This window comes from Euprymna scolopes, chromosome 43 (genome assembly GCF_053919585.1).
Source record: "Euprymna scolopes isolate OS-2025 chromosome 43, ASM5391958v1, whole genome shotgun sequence".
Taxonomy (NCBI): domain Eukaryota; kingdom Metazoa; phylum Mollusca; class Cephalopoda; order Sepiida; family Sepiolidae; genus Euprymna; species Euprymna scolopes.
The window spans coordinates 49,372,941-49,392,930 of NC_136524.1; the positions used below are offsets into that span (position 1 = coordinate 49,372,941).

Here is a 19,990-nt window from a genome sequence, read left to right on the forward strand (position 1 = left end):
TGACATTCGGCTGCAATCAAGTTTTATTTTTCTTGTTCTTTGTAAAATACATCAGGTAGATAATATTAAGTATACTCAATTATATATTTTTCATCAATTAAAAATGTTTGCATAAAAACTTTTTTTCTTTTTTTTTCTTTTTTTCAGTATTTTCAAAATTATTTCTGTATGAAAATGTTTCCCTAAATTGATTTTAGAAAAAAAATTAATAAATAAATTTATCCCTCACCCTTTCTTTTACCTTTTTAAAAAAAATTTTTTCTCTTTAAAATCAGGATTCATTATGATGACTCCACAGCTATTCATTAACTACAAGATGAAGTCTGTTGCTCATTTGCCCTGGAGAATGTTAACTTACAAAGCGCTGAACACCTTCATTGATGATATCTTTGCATTTGTCATAAAAATGCCAACATTATACAGATTAGGCTGCTTCAGAGATGGTAAGTCTTTACAAACTTGTAATTCTCATCTGATTTATGTCAATTCAAAAAATTTATGGTTCTTGTCCATAATTCAACCTAAAAAAACAAAAGTATAGAAAAATCTTTATGATGTATGTACTTATGAAGGAACAAAAATATATTCCAAAAATTGCGTGAATTGATTTTTTTTTTTTTTAACGATTTTTAGATTTTCATAGTAAATAGTATCCATTACAAGACTGATTTTGATTTCGTAGTAGTTTCGTGGTAGTTTGACTTGATTTGTTTTTTATATAAAACGTGGCAGATTGCAATAAACTCTGGCTTTACTCATAATTTTTTTTTTTCTAAAAACGAAGAAACAAATTCAATTAATTTACATGATTTTTGGAATATTTTCATTCTGTTATGGGTTACATGCTTTGTAAATATTTTTTTTTTTAATTAGGTTGAATTCTGAACAATCATCAAATTTATTTATGGACATTAAAATTTTATAGTTAATGTAATATATTGAGACATGGTTGAAAGTCAGGAACTAAGAGGAAAATGCACGTTCATATTAACTATTTTTACATGTTTGGCTTCAATGACATCTATAGTAAGAAAGGTTGCAGCCTTTTTCTATTTCTTGATCACTGGAGAATTATAATAAGGGAGATAACTTATAACTACTAGCATTTCAGCCCGGCCTTGCCCGGGTGTTTGGAGGTATATGTTGAGCAAAAAAAAAAAAAAAAAAAAAAAAAAGTGGTAGTAGGAAGGCAGGCTCGAACCCGTACTGCAAAGGAGGAAAAGAACGGGAAAAAACCTGACGTCTTAGCTGTTACGACCACCGCCAAACCGGAAGTGACGTAGGTTTAAATTAAGACTAGACAATCGAAATGAGAGAATGACTTTCGAAAATATCAGCGAAAAAAGCGACCCCCACACTGTAGAAAAGTGCTCAGTTGAAGGTGAAGATATTAATGTTTTTAGCCAATTTATTTATATTTGTCGTCTGGAAGGTCGAACTTTAAAACAATACTAATCTTGTAAAAATCTGTCGCCTCTGTCAAAAGTTTTAGGCAGACATACATACATACATACATACATACATTAATATATTTGTAACTAAAAATTTTCGACTTAAACCAATTAAAAAGCTTGCCCTATCTCTGAATACCCTTTATGTAAAATTTCGAATGTCTGAGTAATTTGGTAGAGACCACAGAAGTCAAATCTTTTTTAAATTTGACTCCTATTATGACCCCTTAACATTTATTGTTTTGGGCTCAAATCAAGTTATTAAGTTAGATCCATGTCCAAGGAACCTATATCTAAAATTTCAATTATTTATACCCAAAATTGGCGGAGGAGTTTGGTAGAGTTCTCAAAGGTCAAATCGTTGAACTTTGATCACTTAACACCCAAATTTCTGGCCGAAAATGGATTAGAAAGATTTTCCCAAATCTCAGTACCCTGTATATCAAATTTTGAGTCTATAGACTTAAAATTGACAGTTATTGTGTAGAGAAATGTACACCCACATTCACTTTTATAGATATATAGATTAGTCATGAATGCTTTAAGTAACAAATGTTGTTTTCATCTCTCTAGTTTAATAACTAAACAATTAGTGAGAATAGCTATAAGACCTGCAATATGAATGTGATTGAGTCACCAAGAATACTTTACAAAGAAAAAAATCTCTTCAATAAGGTAGAAATTAAGAGGAATGAGTGGAATAAGTCTAGTATATTTACAGTTTCATTTTCTATTGTTGGTATGTTTCAGGAGGAATTGCATCAGTAGGTTGCAGTCTTTCTGCATTCGAAATCCTCCAAAGTGTAATCCCCCCCCCACCGAAAGTTATTGTCTGTTATAATTAGATATCTAAAAAAAAAAAAAATGCATTTTAAATTTAAAAAACGGTATTATGTAATCGTGTATTGTGTTGAAATTAGTACAAATTACAGAAAATATCAAATAGAAAAATAATTCTGAAGAAAAAATAAAATTTATCAAATGATGCAGTTTTGTTTTATCTATTGCGGTTAATTACGTGTGATATACCGATTTATCTCCCTTGTTTCACTTTCACTATTTCAAATTAGAAAATGATGGGCTTACATTAAAAATCTTTTTGATTTAAAAAAAAAAAAAAAAAAAAGTTCTAGAAGATCTAATTGATCATTTTTCATAATTTTGGAATATTTACTCTTAGATTGACAAGAAGGTTTTTGCAGAATCTTTAATTTTGATTTCAAATGATGTATTTTCAAATAAATTTTCTTTACTTTATATATCATTTTAAAGTGTTTTTTTTTCCCCTATCTAATCGTTTAAATTAAAATCATTTTAAAGCAATTGTTTTTTCAGCACATTGAATAAAAGATGGAATAAAAACAAATTCACATAATTTCCCTATTTCAATTCAAGCTAAGCTGAGAAGTTGCTGAAACAGCTTGCAATATCAACGAAGCAATTGGCCCAAGAACCACTAATGCTCAGCATAATGGTGGTTTAAGAAATTTTGTGGTGGCGATGAGTCTTGAAAATAAGCGTAGTGGTCGGCCATCAGATGTTGACACTGATCAATTAAGAGTCACACACAACTGTTGGAGAACTTGCTTGTGAATTAGATGTAACGTATATGATTTCCAACCACTTAAGAGAGATTGGAAAGGCAAAAAAACTTGATCACTTGAAGAACCTCACAAATTGAATGAAAACCTAACAAAATAATTATGAGGTGTCAACTTCCCTTTTAGGCAACAGGAATCACCCGTTTTTCGACTGGGTTGTGACTTGCAATGAAAAGTGGGTGCTTTATGACAATCGGCGATGCTCAGCTCGGTGGTTAGATGCCGACAAAGCTCTACAACACTTCCCGAAGCCAGAGTTACACCAAAAGATCATGCTGACTGTTTGGTGCTCTGCGGTGGGTCTCATCCATTAGTTTTTCGAATGCAGCTGAAACCATTATGGCAGTGAAGTATTGTCAACAAATGGATGAAATGCATCAAAACTTCAACAACACCGAGAATTAGTCAACAGAAAAGGTTCACTTCTACTCCACAACAATAACCAACCTTGCGTTGCTAAACCGACCCTGTAGAAGTTGAATGAATCGGGTTACAAAACTCTGCCTCATCCACCATACTTATCAAATCTCTCACCTTCCGACAAATCACTTCAAGCATCTCCACAACTTTCTGCGTGAGAAATGCTTTAAAAACTTAATCTATATCAAAAACGTCTTCAGCAACTTCATTGCCACCAGAATGCAAAATTTTTACATTACTGGCATAAATTCACTTGTTTTGTGTTGGCAAAAACGTGTTCATTCTGATGGTGCTTGGATCAATAATTTTTTTTGTTTGAGCCGAGATATGTTCATCTGAATTTGAAAGTTGAAAACCCGCAAGAACTTTGTCAACCTGATAATTTCGCCATTACAATACATTTTTAAAAATTTCCTTCAGATATTCAATTATAATGCGCAAGCAGCCCTTTTATATTCCACAGAGCATGTTTAAAATCCTTCGTACTTCATATGTGGAAGTGAAAGGATATGTTGCATGGCAAGAAATGATATAAGGATGGTACAATAAATATGTAAAGCAAATGTTAAGAAACGTGCTTGGATCAGATGATTAAATCTGGACAGTTTAAGGAGATTTATGTAAAACTGGACGATGGTACGGCCATATTGAAAGAATGGGTGAGAGTTTTTGAGTTAGATTTAAAACAGTTAAGGTGGCAGGTTCAGTTAACATGTGAAGGCCAAAGAAAACATGTGAAGGAGCGAGAAAAATGAACCTGACAGTCAGAGGTATAAGTAAAAAACTAGCTCAAAATAGGTTTGATTGAAAGTTAATTTTAAATACCATCCGACACATGCCAACATGTAAAACTGATGTTAACTCAAATATGATGACGTCTATCATCTTGGCATTTAACATATATGATAAAACTTGCAATAACATACTATTTGCGCTTATTTAGAATTACACTATGATGTATGTACTTGTTACAGAACGAAGATGTCATATTCCAAAAACCATATCAATTGATCAAGTAGTTTTGTTTTTTAATCAAGAAAATCAAATAATTTTACGACCTTTAGCGATTAATAATTTTTGGCAGCCATAGCACAATTTGTAAATTTCGGTAGTCAAATTGAGTTATCCACCATTGAAATTCTAAAAAAAAAAAAAAAAAAAAAAAAATTATGGGAGTTCCTGGCATTTGTCTTTTCTCTCAAAATTTGATTTTCTTAGTTTAAAAAAAAAAAAAAAAAAATCTATGTAATTTTTGGAATATATTTAACAATTACAAGAAGCCTCTCCAACTACCAATATCCATGACAAATAACTCCTTACGTGAGAATTCTTCCTTTAAACTCCTCAGCTTAACATTCATGGGCAATATGAACTGGAAAAAATACATTGAGGACATTGCAAAACTGCTGCAAAGAAGTTGAGCTCCCCCTATCGTGCTAGAAGACTACTCACACCTGAGTATCCTGTACCTCTATGAAGCCACACATGGAGTATTGTTGCCACATCTGGGTTGGTGCATCTACTCTTACTCTCTCCCTCTTGGATAGGGTCCAAAAAAGAGTCTTCAATTTAATATATCCCACTTTGTCAGCTAAGCTCCAACCCCTGTCCCATCGCTACAATGTTGCATCTTTGTGCCTGATTTACAAATATTTTAATGAAATGTACAAACCCAACAGCAGCAAAATCTCATCCCTTCACTGTTATATGCCAGAAAGCTTTTTACTCTCGAGTTTCTTCACTCTAGCAGCTAAACTTTGGAATTCCCTTCCTGCTACCTGCTTCCCTGACTGTACTGATATGCAGAAGTTAACTTAAACCAATATCTTAGTTTTTCCTAGGCATGGTCCCAAATGTTAGCCCCTTACGTCTAAGTGGCGATATGCCTTGTTAGGGGTGAACGTAAGTTAAAAAAAAAAAAAAAAAAAAAATTAGTAAGAATTTTTAATTTCTTTTGTCTATCTACAATAAATTTATATGGTTGACTTGCAGTTTTCCTATTCATGCACGATAAATTACGGTTTTACAACTTGCTCTTGCTGATTTTCTATTTGCATGATAAATAGTGACAACAAAAATTAAATGTACTAAATTTTTTAATGGCCCCCAAATATCTGCCTGTTATTCTGCAAATTCTTTTTTTTTTTTTTTTTTTCTACAAAGATTTTTAGCACTTTTGGGGACGGGGTATGTCACACGAATAAACAATCAGCTGGGGCAACATTTCATGCCTTAATTTGTTGTGCATCTATAATATAAAAAGGATTAAAACTTGAAAAATACCTAACAAGCCACTATAATGTTGGTATTTTTTTAAATCAACATAATCTTGAAAAACTAAAATTTAAAGAAAAAATTTTCCTGTGGTCATTTAATGTTTTCTCAAAGAAAAGACTATTTTTAATGTTACCATGTAAAGGAAATTAACTCTGTCTTTAGGGTTATTTCTCTTATACCAATTCCAATTATGTATGTGTGTATGTCTAAAGAGAGGAATAGGTTGGAAGAAAAGATGCTGAGGGATGGGAGGGAGTGGGATAGTGTTATACGTTTACTCCAGGCAATGCCAGGTATAACTGCTAGTAAATAATAAAACCAGTTTAATTTATTTAGAAAAAATAAATGCATTTGTGGTAGATTTAATTTCCTAATACTTTTTTTTTTTTTTTTTTTTTTGTGCTTCTACAGAATTGAAACAAGATTTTCATGAATCGTAAAACTGAATTTCACATGAAAGCAATGATATCTTACATATTCCACGTATTTTTAAGATGATTATATCCAAAACATTACGAAAATTGATCAGGTAGAAAATTATTTATTAAAGAAAATAAAAGAAATAGAATTTGATGAAAACGATCGTAAAACAGAGTTCAAAAGGGAGGTAATTTTCCGTTCACATTAAACAAAGATGACAATTTTTCACCTGCTAACACGATTAAAGTTGTTTTTTTTTTTTTAAATAATTCAGTAATATTCAAGTAATTTCGACTGCATAATTTGGAAGCTACCATTGTAATTTATTAGAATTGACAAAAAAAAATCAGTTGAAACTTGTTTTTTATCTGAAAAGAACATTTATCGATTACTAAATCTCATGTAGAAGCCCCTTTGTCTTTATTTTGTACGATTTTTTTATGTCCTTTTGATTTCAATAAATATTCCTAAACTGGGAGAAATAATCTAATGTGTGATTATCAAAGTTATGCAAGTAATAAACACAGTTATGTCATTTCGTTTTTATTTTTTTATTTCTTTTTTTTTTTTTTTATTTCTTTTTTTTTTCAGTGCATGTGTAGATTAATGATCTTTAAACCAACACATTTCAGGTGAAAAAACGATTACGCACCTATGTCACATCAAAATTAGTATAATTTCCAAAAATTATGAAAAATGATCCAGTAGAACATGAGTTAGATGTATTTAACAAAAACAAATATCAATCCACAATTGTTCTGACATTTTATGTTTAAAACTGGTAATTATTTTTCTACTGGATCATTTTTTTTTTTTTTTAATCATTTTTTTGAATTTATACTAGTTTATGATACGACATGCAAGTATGTAATGTTTTCACCTGAAATCTGTTGGTTTAAAACATCAATGATTTGCACAAACACCACAAATTCATTTAAAAATAAATAAGATTTTTGTTTTAATTTTGTTTTTTGTTTTTGTTTTTTCCAGACATTGTATTTTTCATCTACCTCTATCAACGCTATATTTATCGCGTTGATCCTAAACGTGTAAATGAGTTTGGTACCAGCCAGGAAATGCTCGAACAGAATGGAAGTATTGTGGAGGCCGATGGTCGACCAGGGAAGACAACTGTCAAGTCGAAAAAAGAGAAAAAAAATGATTAGTGTCCCGTGTAAATGAAGACCCAGTTACTTTGATTGAACAACTATAAAGCATCTGAGAGAGTATTCAAAAATAATAAACAAAAAAAAAAACTATATATTTATCAGATTAAATTTAAAAAAAAAAAAAGAAGCCTAACTAGTGTTTGAATAGTCTTTTGCCTAAAGGTAGGAGTCGATTTTGCATTTTAAATCGTACATTGTGGTTCTGTAATGCTTGTCATGAAATGTCCTGATGTTTAAAAGAGAAATGATTAAACACTGCTGGATCTATGATTTTTGAGGGCTTGTGTGATTGTAATGTTAATGAGTAAATTAGTAATACCGTTTTTAATTCAAAGAGTGGTTGCCTGGATGGAGTAATATTAGGTCGTAACAAAAATAATGGCTGATTTCAGAAACCTATTTATAATTCATGAAAAATCAATAATAGAGATATCCAGATCAATCAAAATATAAACCTTGAGCAATTGGGTATCTCTGTCATCGATCTACGAGATTCGTTATACCTTGTTGATAAAACGTTATTAACTGTGATGCAACAAAATCAATAAAGGGTCATTGGTGTTACAGATGGGGCATCGAGCACACTTTAAACCGCCCAAGTTTTTTTGTTTTTTTTGCTCATTAAGCTCATGACGAACCCATTTGTCAAGCCTTTTCTCATTTTTAAAACTCTGGAAATGCAGTGAAACTGCAGCTGTCAAAGATATTTCTTTGACACTTTGACGTTGATTTTGCTCAACAAGTTCTTGTGGTTGTTCGTTGTTAAGATTAGACGGCCATCCTCTACCTTCGTCTTCAAGCTCTTATCTCCACTACAGACTTTCTGGAAGCATCCTCATACTGTCTGGTTGCTTGTGGATTAATCTTTCCATGTTTTATTGATATTAGAATTTATAGTATGTAGTGTGCCCAACTTGTTCAACATATGTTTTGGCTTTGATTTGGACTGAGGGTCTTCTATGCTTCTAAAATGTTATATCTAAATAAAAAAAAAAAATTAAAATAAGGCTAAAAATTGAGAATTCATTATTATGTTAAAATTTACCAGAAATGAATTACAAATTCTGTGTTAAAATGACTTAAAACCCAGTGCTTTAGGCAGCCATTACTTTTGTAGCAACCTAAGGATTTTTTTTTTCTTAATCGGCCATCTCATGAAAAAATTATTTTTTAAAAAAATGTTTATTTAGAATTACACTTAATTAAAAAAAATACAAAAATACAAAAATGTAACAAAGATGTCATGTTCCAAAAATCACAAATTGGTCGAGTACTTTTTTTTTCTTTTTTCTTTTTTTTAAAGAAAATTCAAATTTTACAATTTTTAGCGATTAATTTTTGGAAGCCATCGCACAGTCTGTCAATCTCAGTCGAATTGAGTTGTCCATCCTTGAATTTTAACACATTCTTTAAAAAAAAAAACAAAAAAAAAAACAATGGATTCCATTCCATCATGTGAGTCATAAAATCTGATTTTCTTTTAAAATTAAAAAAAAAAAAAAAAAAAAAAAAAAAGACTACTTGATCACTTTACATAACTTTTGGAATAAGGCATCTTTGGTCCATAGCGGGGGCAAACATCATTAAAAAATTTTCGGTATTTGCTTTTTGTTGTTGCCTTTTTTAATAAGTCGAATTCTAAGAACAACAAAAAAAGAAAATTTGTTATAAATTAAAATAATTTAGTCTGGATTTGAATAATATTTGGAATTGGTGTTTGTTTATTTCTATTGCCCCTCCCCTTTCCTTTCAAAGGAATTTTCTGTTAAGTATTCAATTTTAGATTATTTCTTATTTTGACGTTTCAATTAAAAATACATGCATACACTTAAAAGAAAAACAAAATTTTCAAAAAAAAATTTCTTTCTATTTAATTTGATCATTGAACTGTATTTTTATTTCTCCTAAAATAAACATTTTCCTTTCTTTTTTTTTTCTTTACAATACTTTGTTTTTTTTTTGTTTTTTTTTTTTAGTTTTCAGTTAACTATTCAATTTAAGATTATTTCAAGTAATAATACATCAACTTACAAGAAAAAAAAAATTTTTTTATTGAATTTTGTCGTTGAACTGTATTGTTTTTATTTCTGCTATAATAAACATTTTTTCTTTTCTTTTTTTTTAACTTATCCAAAAGAATTTTTTAAATGTGTTTTTGTTTATTATATATATAATGTGTGTGTGTTTGTATAAAAAAAGGATATTTTACTGATACACTTTTGAATTGCATATAAACATGTATGGGAAGTTAAATTAATACGGTTTGGTAATTCTATTAATTTAGTGATTTTCTTTGAATTGTTATATTGTATAGGGTGGTTGCTAAAAAAGCGGGAAAATTTGAGGAATTTCTTTATCAATCTCTTTCTGATTTCACTGGATTGTGTTTGAAGCGCGTTATTAACAGGAATTCCAATGTCGACACAACATCTCATCTATTGATAATTTGAAAATATGCTTGGCAAGAACCTGGAATGATATCCCACAGACTATACTCTTCAAACCACCATGCAAGTTTGGATTTCTTGATTAAAATGCTGCTAAAGAAGTGCACAAATGATCTTTTGGGCATTTGTGAGTGCATTATATTGGAAAAACTCTATGAAAGCTATTCTTTGTAAAAAAAAAAAAAAAAAAAAAAAAAAATTTTTTTTTTAAATAAAAAAATCCATTTGATAAATTCCCCTACTTTTTGGGGGACCACCCTGTATTGTTGCAGAAGTAAAACATTTATATTAAAAATATACAATGTACTACTACATCTCGGGTTATAATAATTTTTTTTTTAATGTCGCTTCTTTCAATTTATTCTGCCGTTAATTTATGAAAATGTTTAAATTTGGTTGAAAAACCATTTTGATGTTAATTTGAACGTTTCAAAGACGATCAAACATTTGAAAATTTTTTGTTTTGTTTTTAAATTCATCTTGAATTTCTTTATTTTTTAGTTATTATTCAGAATTCAACCGAATTAAAAAAAAAAAAAAAAAAAATACAAAAAAATCTTTGATGCACGTACCTGTCACAAAACAAAGATGTGTGATTGCAAAAATCACATAAATTGATCGGAATCTTTTTTTTTTTTTTTTTTTTCTTTTTTTTTTTATATAGCAGTTAAGTTTGTTGCAGCCATCATTACTGATTTTAAAATCTTGGTAGTTCAAATTAAATTGTCTCCCTGTATTAAATATGGCAGATCAAAATGTCTTGCTTCATTGTAAAATTTGTTTTTCATAGTTTAAAGAAAAAAAAAAAACTACTTAATCAATTTACATGATTTTTGGAATATATTTCTGTGAATGTACATCATAAAGATTTTTCTGTATTTTCTTTCTCTTTTTTTTTTTTTTTTTTTTTTAATGGGCTGAATTCTAGACTTGAACCTATTTTATATCTTCTCAAAGTTCAAATCATTAAAGACATGCTCTTCCATAACCATAAACATGTTTTGTTTTTTTTTTCTCACCATATATCAGATAATAAGAAAAGTAAATCTGTTGTAAGCAAAATGGATTAAGCCAAATATTTTCTCTCGCCTGAACATTTCATTTATTTTCAAAACTGACAATGCATTTAAAAATACACTTATATGTTACATGTAGCTATATAAAATTTTGTAACGGTGTGGCATGTTTTAAGTATCGATTTTCAGTATTTGTTTCAACATAGCTCAATACATGAGTAGAGCTAGGTAGAAAGTTATGAAAACATATATGGCAATTAAGCTGCAAGGAATTTTCGGTTTTTTTTTCTCACGAGGATTTGTCGGCTGGACGAATTTTCAAACGTCAGATATTCATGAATAAAAGAGTAAAATTTATGTATCGTTTGAGGTACTATTTTAAAGACTTGAATAACTCCTTAAAACAAAACTCTGACCAGTATACACACACACTTTTTTTTTTATGTTTGCAATTGTCTTCCTTTTTCTCTATTTTTCTATTATTTATTATATATATATATATATATATATATATATATATTTTGTAATCTTTGAAAAATGTTCTTGTTTCGTCATCCAAGACAACCGAGAGATCTTTTTTTAGGATTCTAACCGTCCCTTTTAGCGAAGCTGTTCGGATCTCTCTTGAATACTTGGTTCACAGATTACTTTTGAAAAATCCTTTTCATGAGCCTAATAGCCCCTGTATTATTACTGGAATGGAGATCTTAAGATTCTAAGTTTCTTTTCGTGTTGTATGTAAGATCTTGGTATATAGTTATCTTAAGCCAGCATCATTAGGGGGGGACACTGACTTCAACTATGGTTGCTACTCTCTTTGTCCACAGTGCGTGTGTGTTTACTTGATATGGAAGATTTCTCAAATCTGTTAAAATATTCTTTGTGATTGTTCAAAACAGTTTTATATGGAATGCTGCATTAAAGCTTTCCTGGATTTTGCATGGATATAAATAAAAAGCAAATGCAACTATCTAGATAACAAAGCCGATAGCCATTAGTCACATGCTCTCGTGTAATAAAAGAATGCGTGAATGTAGGATTGGCATGAAATTCTTAAAGATAAACTAAAATGACTAAAAAAATGGGCTGAAATGATTTAAATAAATAAAAAATAAATGACTTAGAATGACTTTAATGAACTTAAGAATGACTTGAATGCTTAAAAAATAACTGGAATCCTTCAAAAACAACTTGAATGATCTGGATAATGACTTGAATGGCTTTGAGACTGGTTGTAAAGTGGGTGATCATTTTACATTAAATTAATAGAGAAAAGTGATCCCCCACTTTATATCGCAATAAGTACAGCATGTAGTAAAAGATACTACACTTTGATCTTAGCCAAAAGGCCAAGGAAAGTTTAAAAAGTGAAGAACAGCATCTATTAACAACAGACCTTTGATCTTAACCAAAAAGGCCAAGCACAAAAGTGTTACGGACAGAGCGACTTAGAGTCGCTTGCACGCGACTAAAAATTAGATGTACATTCTAAATATAAATTCAAATATATAATAATCATAAAACATTTCCAACACAGATTATCGCAGTAATTGATAAGCTTCAAGGATAATGTTACTAAATAGGGTTTGTGGGTGATATGAGGAAAGAAGTCTATATCTTAAACATTACTACATGAGTCATCATTTTGAGTAAAAAGTTAATTTATTTTACACATCTAAACTCTAGAAATGCAGGATTAAAAATGTGTAAATATTGAATGAATAATATTCAAGATGGCTGCCACCCACAATTTCATAGAACAAGTAGCAGCCTTGACCTTGCAATCAAAAACTAAGATTGAATGAAAAATATATATATATATAAACGTATTAATAAAATAAAATACAAACAAATTTTTTATGATGTACATACTCGTCACGGGACGAAAATGTCCTATTCCAAAAATCACATCAAGTAATCAAGTTTTTTGTTTTTTTTTTTTTTTTTTTTTTTTTACTAAGAAAATTGAGTTTTATGTAGAAGCTATTAATCGCTAAAAATCATAAATTTTAATTTTCTATAAAGAAACTAATTGATCAATTATGATCTTTTGGAATATGACCTCTTCATTCTGTGATGAGTACATACATAAGAATTTTTTTTCCTTCTTTTTTTTTTTGTAGTGTAATTCTAAATTAGCACTTATTTTATTTTGATTGTTTTATTTTATTTCCTTATTTTTGCTTATCTATGCATAAAATTATGGTCATTTACAATTTTGGCATATTGAAAAATTTTAGTGTATTAAAAATGTAAATTCTATAAACAAAGATTTATAAGTAAATTTTTCAGATCATATTATTTAATTTATTCTGAGTTTTTTGGAGTTTTTTAATGCTTGTTAAGTTTTTCTTTGTTTTGTTTTGTTTATTCTTTCATTAATTTTCTTGTTTGACTCATTTCCCACACAACAATCTAAAATTTTTTGATGCTATGAATATTTTTGGTTAATTTGAAATACTTTTGATTCTGTGTGTTTGTGTGGATTAAAGAGACAATTTTCTGAAATTTCTAGAAAAAAATTATTGCTTTAGAGTTATATATATATATATATATATATATATATATATATATATATATAAGCTATAAGTGGAGCTGTCTTATGTTCTAAATTAAAGAAAGAAAAAAAATGAGATTCTATCAATATACTTTTTTTTTTCTTTCAATTCTCTTATCAGTTTGTTCAAGCTGGGGATGGGGCATCCTACCAAATGCTAAACATTCATCCGGTATCTTGTATATTCCAACTGAGAGATTTACGATTCTGACCATCCCTTTAAATGCAATTGTTTGCATCTCTCTTGCACTTGGTTCACTGGGTATATTTGCCAGGTAGTTTTTGAAATTTAGAAGTTCAGTTGCTTCTATAATTACTGGAATGACGATCTTCCTAAGATTCCAGTTTCTTTTTATGTCGTACATAAGGCCTTGGTATTTCATTATCTTTTCCTTCTCAGCCCTGTTTAACCCAGCATCATTAGAAACACAGACTTCTACTAAGGTTGCTTCTTTCTCCTTTTTGTCCCACATCACTGAGTTTTATGGTCCTATTTTCTAGGTACCTAGTTATAAGAATTGCATAGTCATATTGGATGGTGTATGACTTATTTCCAACTGTTCTTTCTGGCAAACATGTTCCCATGCTGCATTCGATATTCAACTTTTTATAGATGGTTCAGTGAAGATATTTACACACTCCATTGTGGCGGGTCATATAATAGCCGTTCCCAACAGAACCTTAAAGCTGGATGTCAGGTGGCTCACACTCTACTTCTGTGCGGCAGAATTTGCACTTTTTGCCATTGCTGGGACTACTCATCTTCTTAAAAGCATTGGTCACCAAACTTTGATTTTTGGGCAACCATTATAATTCTCTCCTGATCATAGTGGAGCAATCCTCTTTTTAGCCAATCTATAGAGCCTTCCTTATCTAAGGTGAATTCACAAAAAATATATAATTGACATGTTGTTAGTTGTCCTAAGTTGTAGATTGGGTATAAATTTTACATATACATTCAATGTAAACTAAACATCTAAACCACAAGGTGATAATGGTCTCCAGTTTTTGGACGAATATCATTTTTTTTAATTCTATCTCATCCAGTAGTGGGTAATCATTTTATGTTAACTTTATATGTGAAAGTGACCCTCCACTCGGTATTCATTATTATGATTATTACTATTATTGTACACCATCAAATGTGAAAAGTGTAAGGCTACAGTTATCAGTCACATGAGGAGCACCTTGTTTCTCTTTAGTTTCTTCGCCATAAGAGCAAATTTAGAAATAAGGTCAGTTTTTAATGTGGGGAAAATCCATCTCTATATAAAACAGGTATTGGATTAGAAAAAGACATAAAATTGTCAGTCTTGAAGGATTTCCCCTTCACTGACTGGGGACAGAAAGATACTACACTTTGAACCTAGGCAAAGGAGTCTGTCTTAATGTTGTGAACTTGAAAGCGCTTCTGAAAAAAAAAATGTAAGTGCTTATTTTAGAATTGAACTTGATTTAAAAAAAAAAAAAAAAAAAAAAATTATGAACAAATCTTTGTGATATGCATACTGGTCATAGCGGAATGAAGGTGTCACATTCCAAAAATTATGTAAATTGGCAAATTATAATTCTTAGCCATTGATGATCTAGCATAGTTTGTAAATCTTGGTAGTCGAATTGAGTTGTCTACCCTTGAATTTAAACACATTTTCAAAAACATGGGAACTCTTGTTCCTCTATCTCGCTTGTCATAAAATTTGATTTTCTTTTAAAAAAAAAAAAAAAAAAATGAACTACTTGATCAATTTATATGATTTTTGGAATATGACATCTTCATTCTGTTTCGAGTACATACCTCATAAAGAATTGTCTGCATTTTTTTTTTTTAAGTCAAATAAAAATGTCTCAAATGAAAGTGGATCATAAGTTAAATTTTTTGTTAAGATAGAAAAAAAAAAAAAAAAGGAAAATTAACTTTGTTATTACTTAGAGCTCCTGAAAGAACTTTTTTTTCTCTTTCTCGTGTTTTTTTTTTTTTTTGTGAAAGTTGATTTGACCCAGAGGAGAGGGGAGATGGTATATTCTAGTGGTGAGAGTAGGAGAATGTTCTCTTTTTGCATTTAATGGGAAATGCTCTTCTAATTTTAATATTTAAAAGAAAAAAAAAAATTTAATTAAACAATGTTTTTTTTATTATTATTAAAGATTTAAAAAAACAAAACAATTTTCCTTATATATAATTATCGAATATGATATTTTTGATATTATAGCTGTACCCTCTGCACCCGGTGTATACAAGTACTTCAGCTAGTTGTAAAATATAAAATATGAGAAAAACCATATTCATTTTTAGAAATTTCTTTTGAAACTAGTTTTCAGAGGAAGGTAATTCTTTTAGCAAAGCGATTGTTTTTTTATGCTTTTTTTTTTATATATATATATATGTATGTGGGGGGGTACTTTGTTTCTTATTATTTATTTATTTTTTCAATCTGAGGATTCGATCCATTATTTTTTGTGCATTTTCATTTTGGCCAAAACATGAACAAACCATAGATATCCACAGTATAATATCAACATGTACGTATCCCGTTCGGCACATGTATGTGTGCTAAATCAGTTTTAATAAATTATTACAATTTTGTCAAATCAGATTTGGACTTTTAAAAAAAAAAAAAAATTTTTTTAATCAATTTCAAATTGTTTTTTGTTTTTAGTTTTTTTTTTTTTTTTTTTTTTAAATTTTGCCTCCAACATTTTAAAAGTTTTTACTTTTAAAAGCTATCACGTTTTACGTTGTCTTGTTTTCAATTACTTTTTTTGTTTTGTTTTTATGGAAATCACTCAAAACTAGGCATGAAATCACTTAATCTAAGAAAAATGAAAATACTCCTTCGATGTCAAAAAAAACTAACAAATGATGTGCTGGATGACTAGATTCTGTCTGAGAAAACAATTCTTTCCCCTTAGTCAGAAACGTTGCTTATTAAAGGAATAAACAAAAGTGAATTATGAGGCTATGGAAAGTAAATCCAAGGTCCACTTTGTATTCTCCTGAAATGAAAGGCATTTTTTTTTTTTTTTTTTTTTTTTTTTGAACCGATTTCTTTATTCAGTTAAAGGAATAAAAATTTGGCGCTTCTACAGAATTGCGACAAGATTTTAGAAATTGTAAAACTGAATTTCACATGAAAACAATGGTATCTATGTATTCCTCATATTTTTAAGATGATTGTATCCAAAAATTACGAAAATTGATAAGGTAGAAAATTATTTATTAAAGGAGATAAAACATAGAATTTGATGAAAATGCTTGTGAAACACAGTTCAACAGGGAGGTAATTTTCCGTTTTGATTTAAACACGATGGCGACAATTTTTCACCTAACACGATTAAAGTTTGTTTTTTGTTTAATAATTCAGTAATATTCAGGTAATTTCGACTGCATAATTTGGAAGCTAACATTGTAATTTATTAGAATTAAAAAAAAAAAAAACAGTTAAAACCATTGTTTTTTATCTGAAAACTTTATCGAATACAAAGTCTCATCCCAATAATGTAGAAGCACCAAAATTTTTGTTTTGATTTTAATTGCTTCAAATACAAATTTTTTTTTTTTTTTACAATATTTTTAGATTAAATATTATTCTGTGTAGTGTGTTATAATTTCAAATATTTTTAACTTTTCTCAATGTACTTAAATGGAAGATTTCTCAAATCTGTTATAAAATTTGACCATGTTTGTTTATTCCTCAAAACAGTTTTATATGAAATACTGCATTAAATTTCTCCCAGATTTTGTATGGATGTAAAAATGCAACTATTTAGATAAAAATTGGGCATTTTTTATTATAGACAACAAATCAAAAAAAGTAGTAAAAACAAACATGTAACAAATAAATGTTACCAAAGGCAAGATAAGTTTCTTTTCTATCTGGATATATTTTTTTATTTAGTTTAAAGCATTTATTTAGTTTAAAACATAAATAGAGCCGAGTGCTTAAGTTAGAACGATAACAAAATGGCTGACATGAGATGGTCATCTTCATAGTCTTGAGAATCAAAGATAAAACAAAAATGCTGGTAGAAATGCACTCAATGGATGTAACGGTGACTTTTATTGGGTACATTTCTACCAGTATTTTGGGGGGGTTTTGTACAAGATTTTTTCATGTTTTTTATTTTCAACTTAAAAGATAAGTACAAAATAAAAATATTTTATGCCATTTTTGTTTTTTTCTTTTTACGAGCAGTTTTTAATATTTATTACTGGATAAGCACCAATTTTTTTTTTTTTCTTATAATGTGCAACCACTTGTCAAGGTTCAAAGGTCACTTGAGGGTATGGCTTACTGAAATGGATTGTCAGTTGAAAGTTGCAGAATATTGAGAGGTTTGGGTATGATTAATGGAATGGACAAAGTTTGGTACCATGGATGATTTATAAGAATCTGCCAACATTGGGATCGAAGATGACCAAAATGCAAAAAAAAAAAAATGGAAATTTTTCTTGTTGTTGCTAAGCACATGGAGGAAGAAAGTTTTTGTTCTTTTTTCCATTGCGGTAGCAAAGTGAGTTCTTGCTGTGAATATCTTATGGATAACCAAAGATTGGAGCTCCATCCACCATCTTCCAACCATGTTTTTATTTTTTTCTTTTGTATAAAATTTTGAATAGAAATGAAATAAACAAAAATGGATGTATAAATGATGCGTGACAACTTGTTCGTAGAAATGTGAAAATCTCTTAACTCGCTCAACACAATAGATAACAAAGAATTTAAAAACTACCTGGTAAATATTCCCAGTGAACCAAGTTCAAGAGATGCGATTGCATTTACGGTTGAAATGTATGAGATAATAGGTGAATGTCTGGCATCCGGTAGGATACCCCATCTCCAGCTAGAACAAAATAAGATAAAAGATAAAAAATAGCTTCTTTTTTTTTTTTTTTTTTTTTACACACACACACACGTGTGTGTATGTATATGTTGGGGAAGGGAAATGACTTCATACAAACGTATTACATATGAAATAAACATAACATCTATCAAAATAAATGGTGATGCATTCAGCACTCCTTAGGAATGGCTCAGTTAAATCTTCAGATTCCTTGATTTTTATCATTCAGTTTATCTACATATAGCGCCAAACCACAGATAATTGTGTGTGAATGGCTGGTCTGAGATAGATAGATAGATAGATAGATAGATAGAGATATATATATTTTTAAGGAAATTTCACAAAGGTACTTTATGTGCCTGGCAGTGTTCTTAGATAGGTTTGTATCAGAATGTTTTTGATATTTGAAATAATTCGATGAAAGAAAGAACAGGCGATTTTGACCCAGGTTAAAACTTTATACAGTCTAACCTCACAAGTACATTTGAGAAGTTTTATTATCGCAAAAGTTGAAAGACCCGACATATAAAATCAACAGTAGGTTCTTTGATATGACAGGGACGCAAACGAAATGAATGTTTCTGTTTAGAGTATAATTGAAGCAGGATACTTGACTTTGGCATTTTAAATTTTAATTCAAACCATTATATATAAGAAAAAAATACTTTTATAAAATCAACAGTAGGTTCTCTACAGTGCAAGGTAAACTACAGTACATGATGAACTAAGTCACTGCGAAAGAAATTGTGAGTTACCTTTCTGATGCACTGCAATAGGTTCCCAACTAAAGCAGGCAATCAATTCACTTAATTGAAGAATGGGCTATTTTTTTTTTTTTTTACCATTTTCGATGACAATAAAAATATAGGAGTATGATCATCATTTAATCTCGGGCAACGTCAGATCACCCTGCTCGTGTGTGTGTGTATATATATATATATATATATATATATACACACACACATATAGTGGCTTATGACTAGATGGAATCACTTTTGTGGAGTTTCGTTAATCCCTTGATACTTCAAATCAATTAACAGCATAGTGACAGTACTATGTATACTACAACATCTAGTCCTCTTCCAGGAGAACAGATAATATGTAAGCTAGCTGGTCTTCTTCCCTCTTTGCAAGAATATCAGTTAAGTTGCATTTTGAAATGTTAGAACCATGCTCTCTTTTGAAACACAAGCAAATGACAATCCATCAAATCGCAACAAATTTGGCGTTAAAATTGCAAAGTTAGATTCTCTAATTTGGGTCATACAGTTATTCCAGTCCTGGACTCTTCCATACCGTATCAGCTCTACCATAACAAGGTTTCTGATAATTCCAGTCATAATGGTGCCGCTATTGCATTGAGTACCTCAGTATTAATGCTGCGATCTTGAAATGGGATTCGATTTTGGAACGTCTTGCTCAAATCCAGCTGAAAAGCTCAATTTTCCAAATCATTGTTGTGGTATATGCCCTGTTATGGGCCAGGAGAAACTAATGTTCAGTAGAGAATCTACGGCTCTACTGATTGGCAGTTCCTCTTTATGATGCTCATAAAACATGAATGATAATAATAATAATAAAAAAACATATGGAAGTTACGTCCTTTATAACACATTGTCTGGTTCAAGATCAGTTATCTTCATGATGTATTCAAATCAGGCACACAGGTGGCAAAAATGGCAGACTGCATGATTGACAGACCACAGATTTATACATAAGAATACTTTTATTACTGTAGCGAACTTTAGTACAAATTTTATATACAATATGCTCCAGTAAGGATGATTTTT

The 19,990-nt window shown here is 29.8% G+C and overlaps 1 protein-coding gene across 1 annotated transcript in view; it reads left to right on the forward strand.

Moving 5' to 3' along the window:
* Positions 1-8,853, forward strand: part of LOC145268336 (putative lipid scramblase CLPTM1) — a 115,757-nt gene extending 106,904 nt beyond the window's left edge. The window contains exons 13-14 of the mRNA XM_080123831.1: positions 276-443; positions 7,160-8,853. Of these exons, the coding sequence (XP_079979957.1) occupies positions 276-443; positions 7,160-7,335 (344 nt within the window). The 3' untranslated portion in view covers positions 7,336-8,853. The remainder of the gene's footprint in view (positions 1-275; positions 444-7,159) is intronic.
* Positions 8,854-19,990: the final 11,137 nt, after the last annotated feature.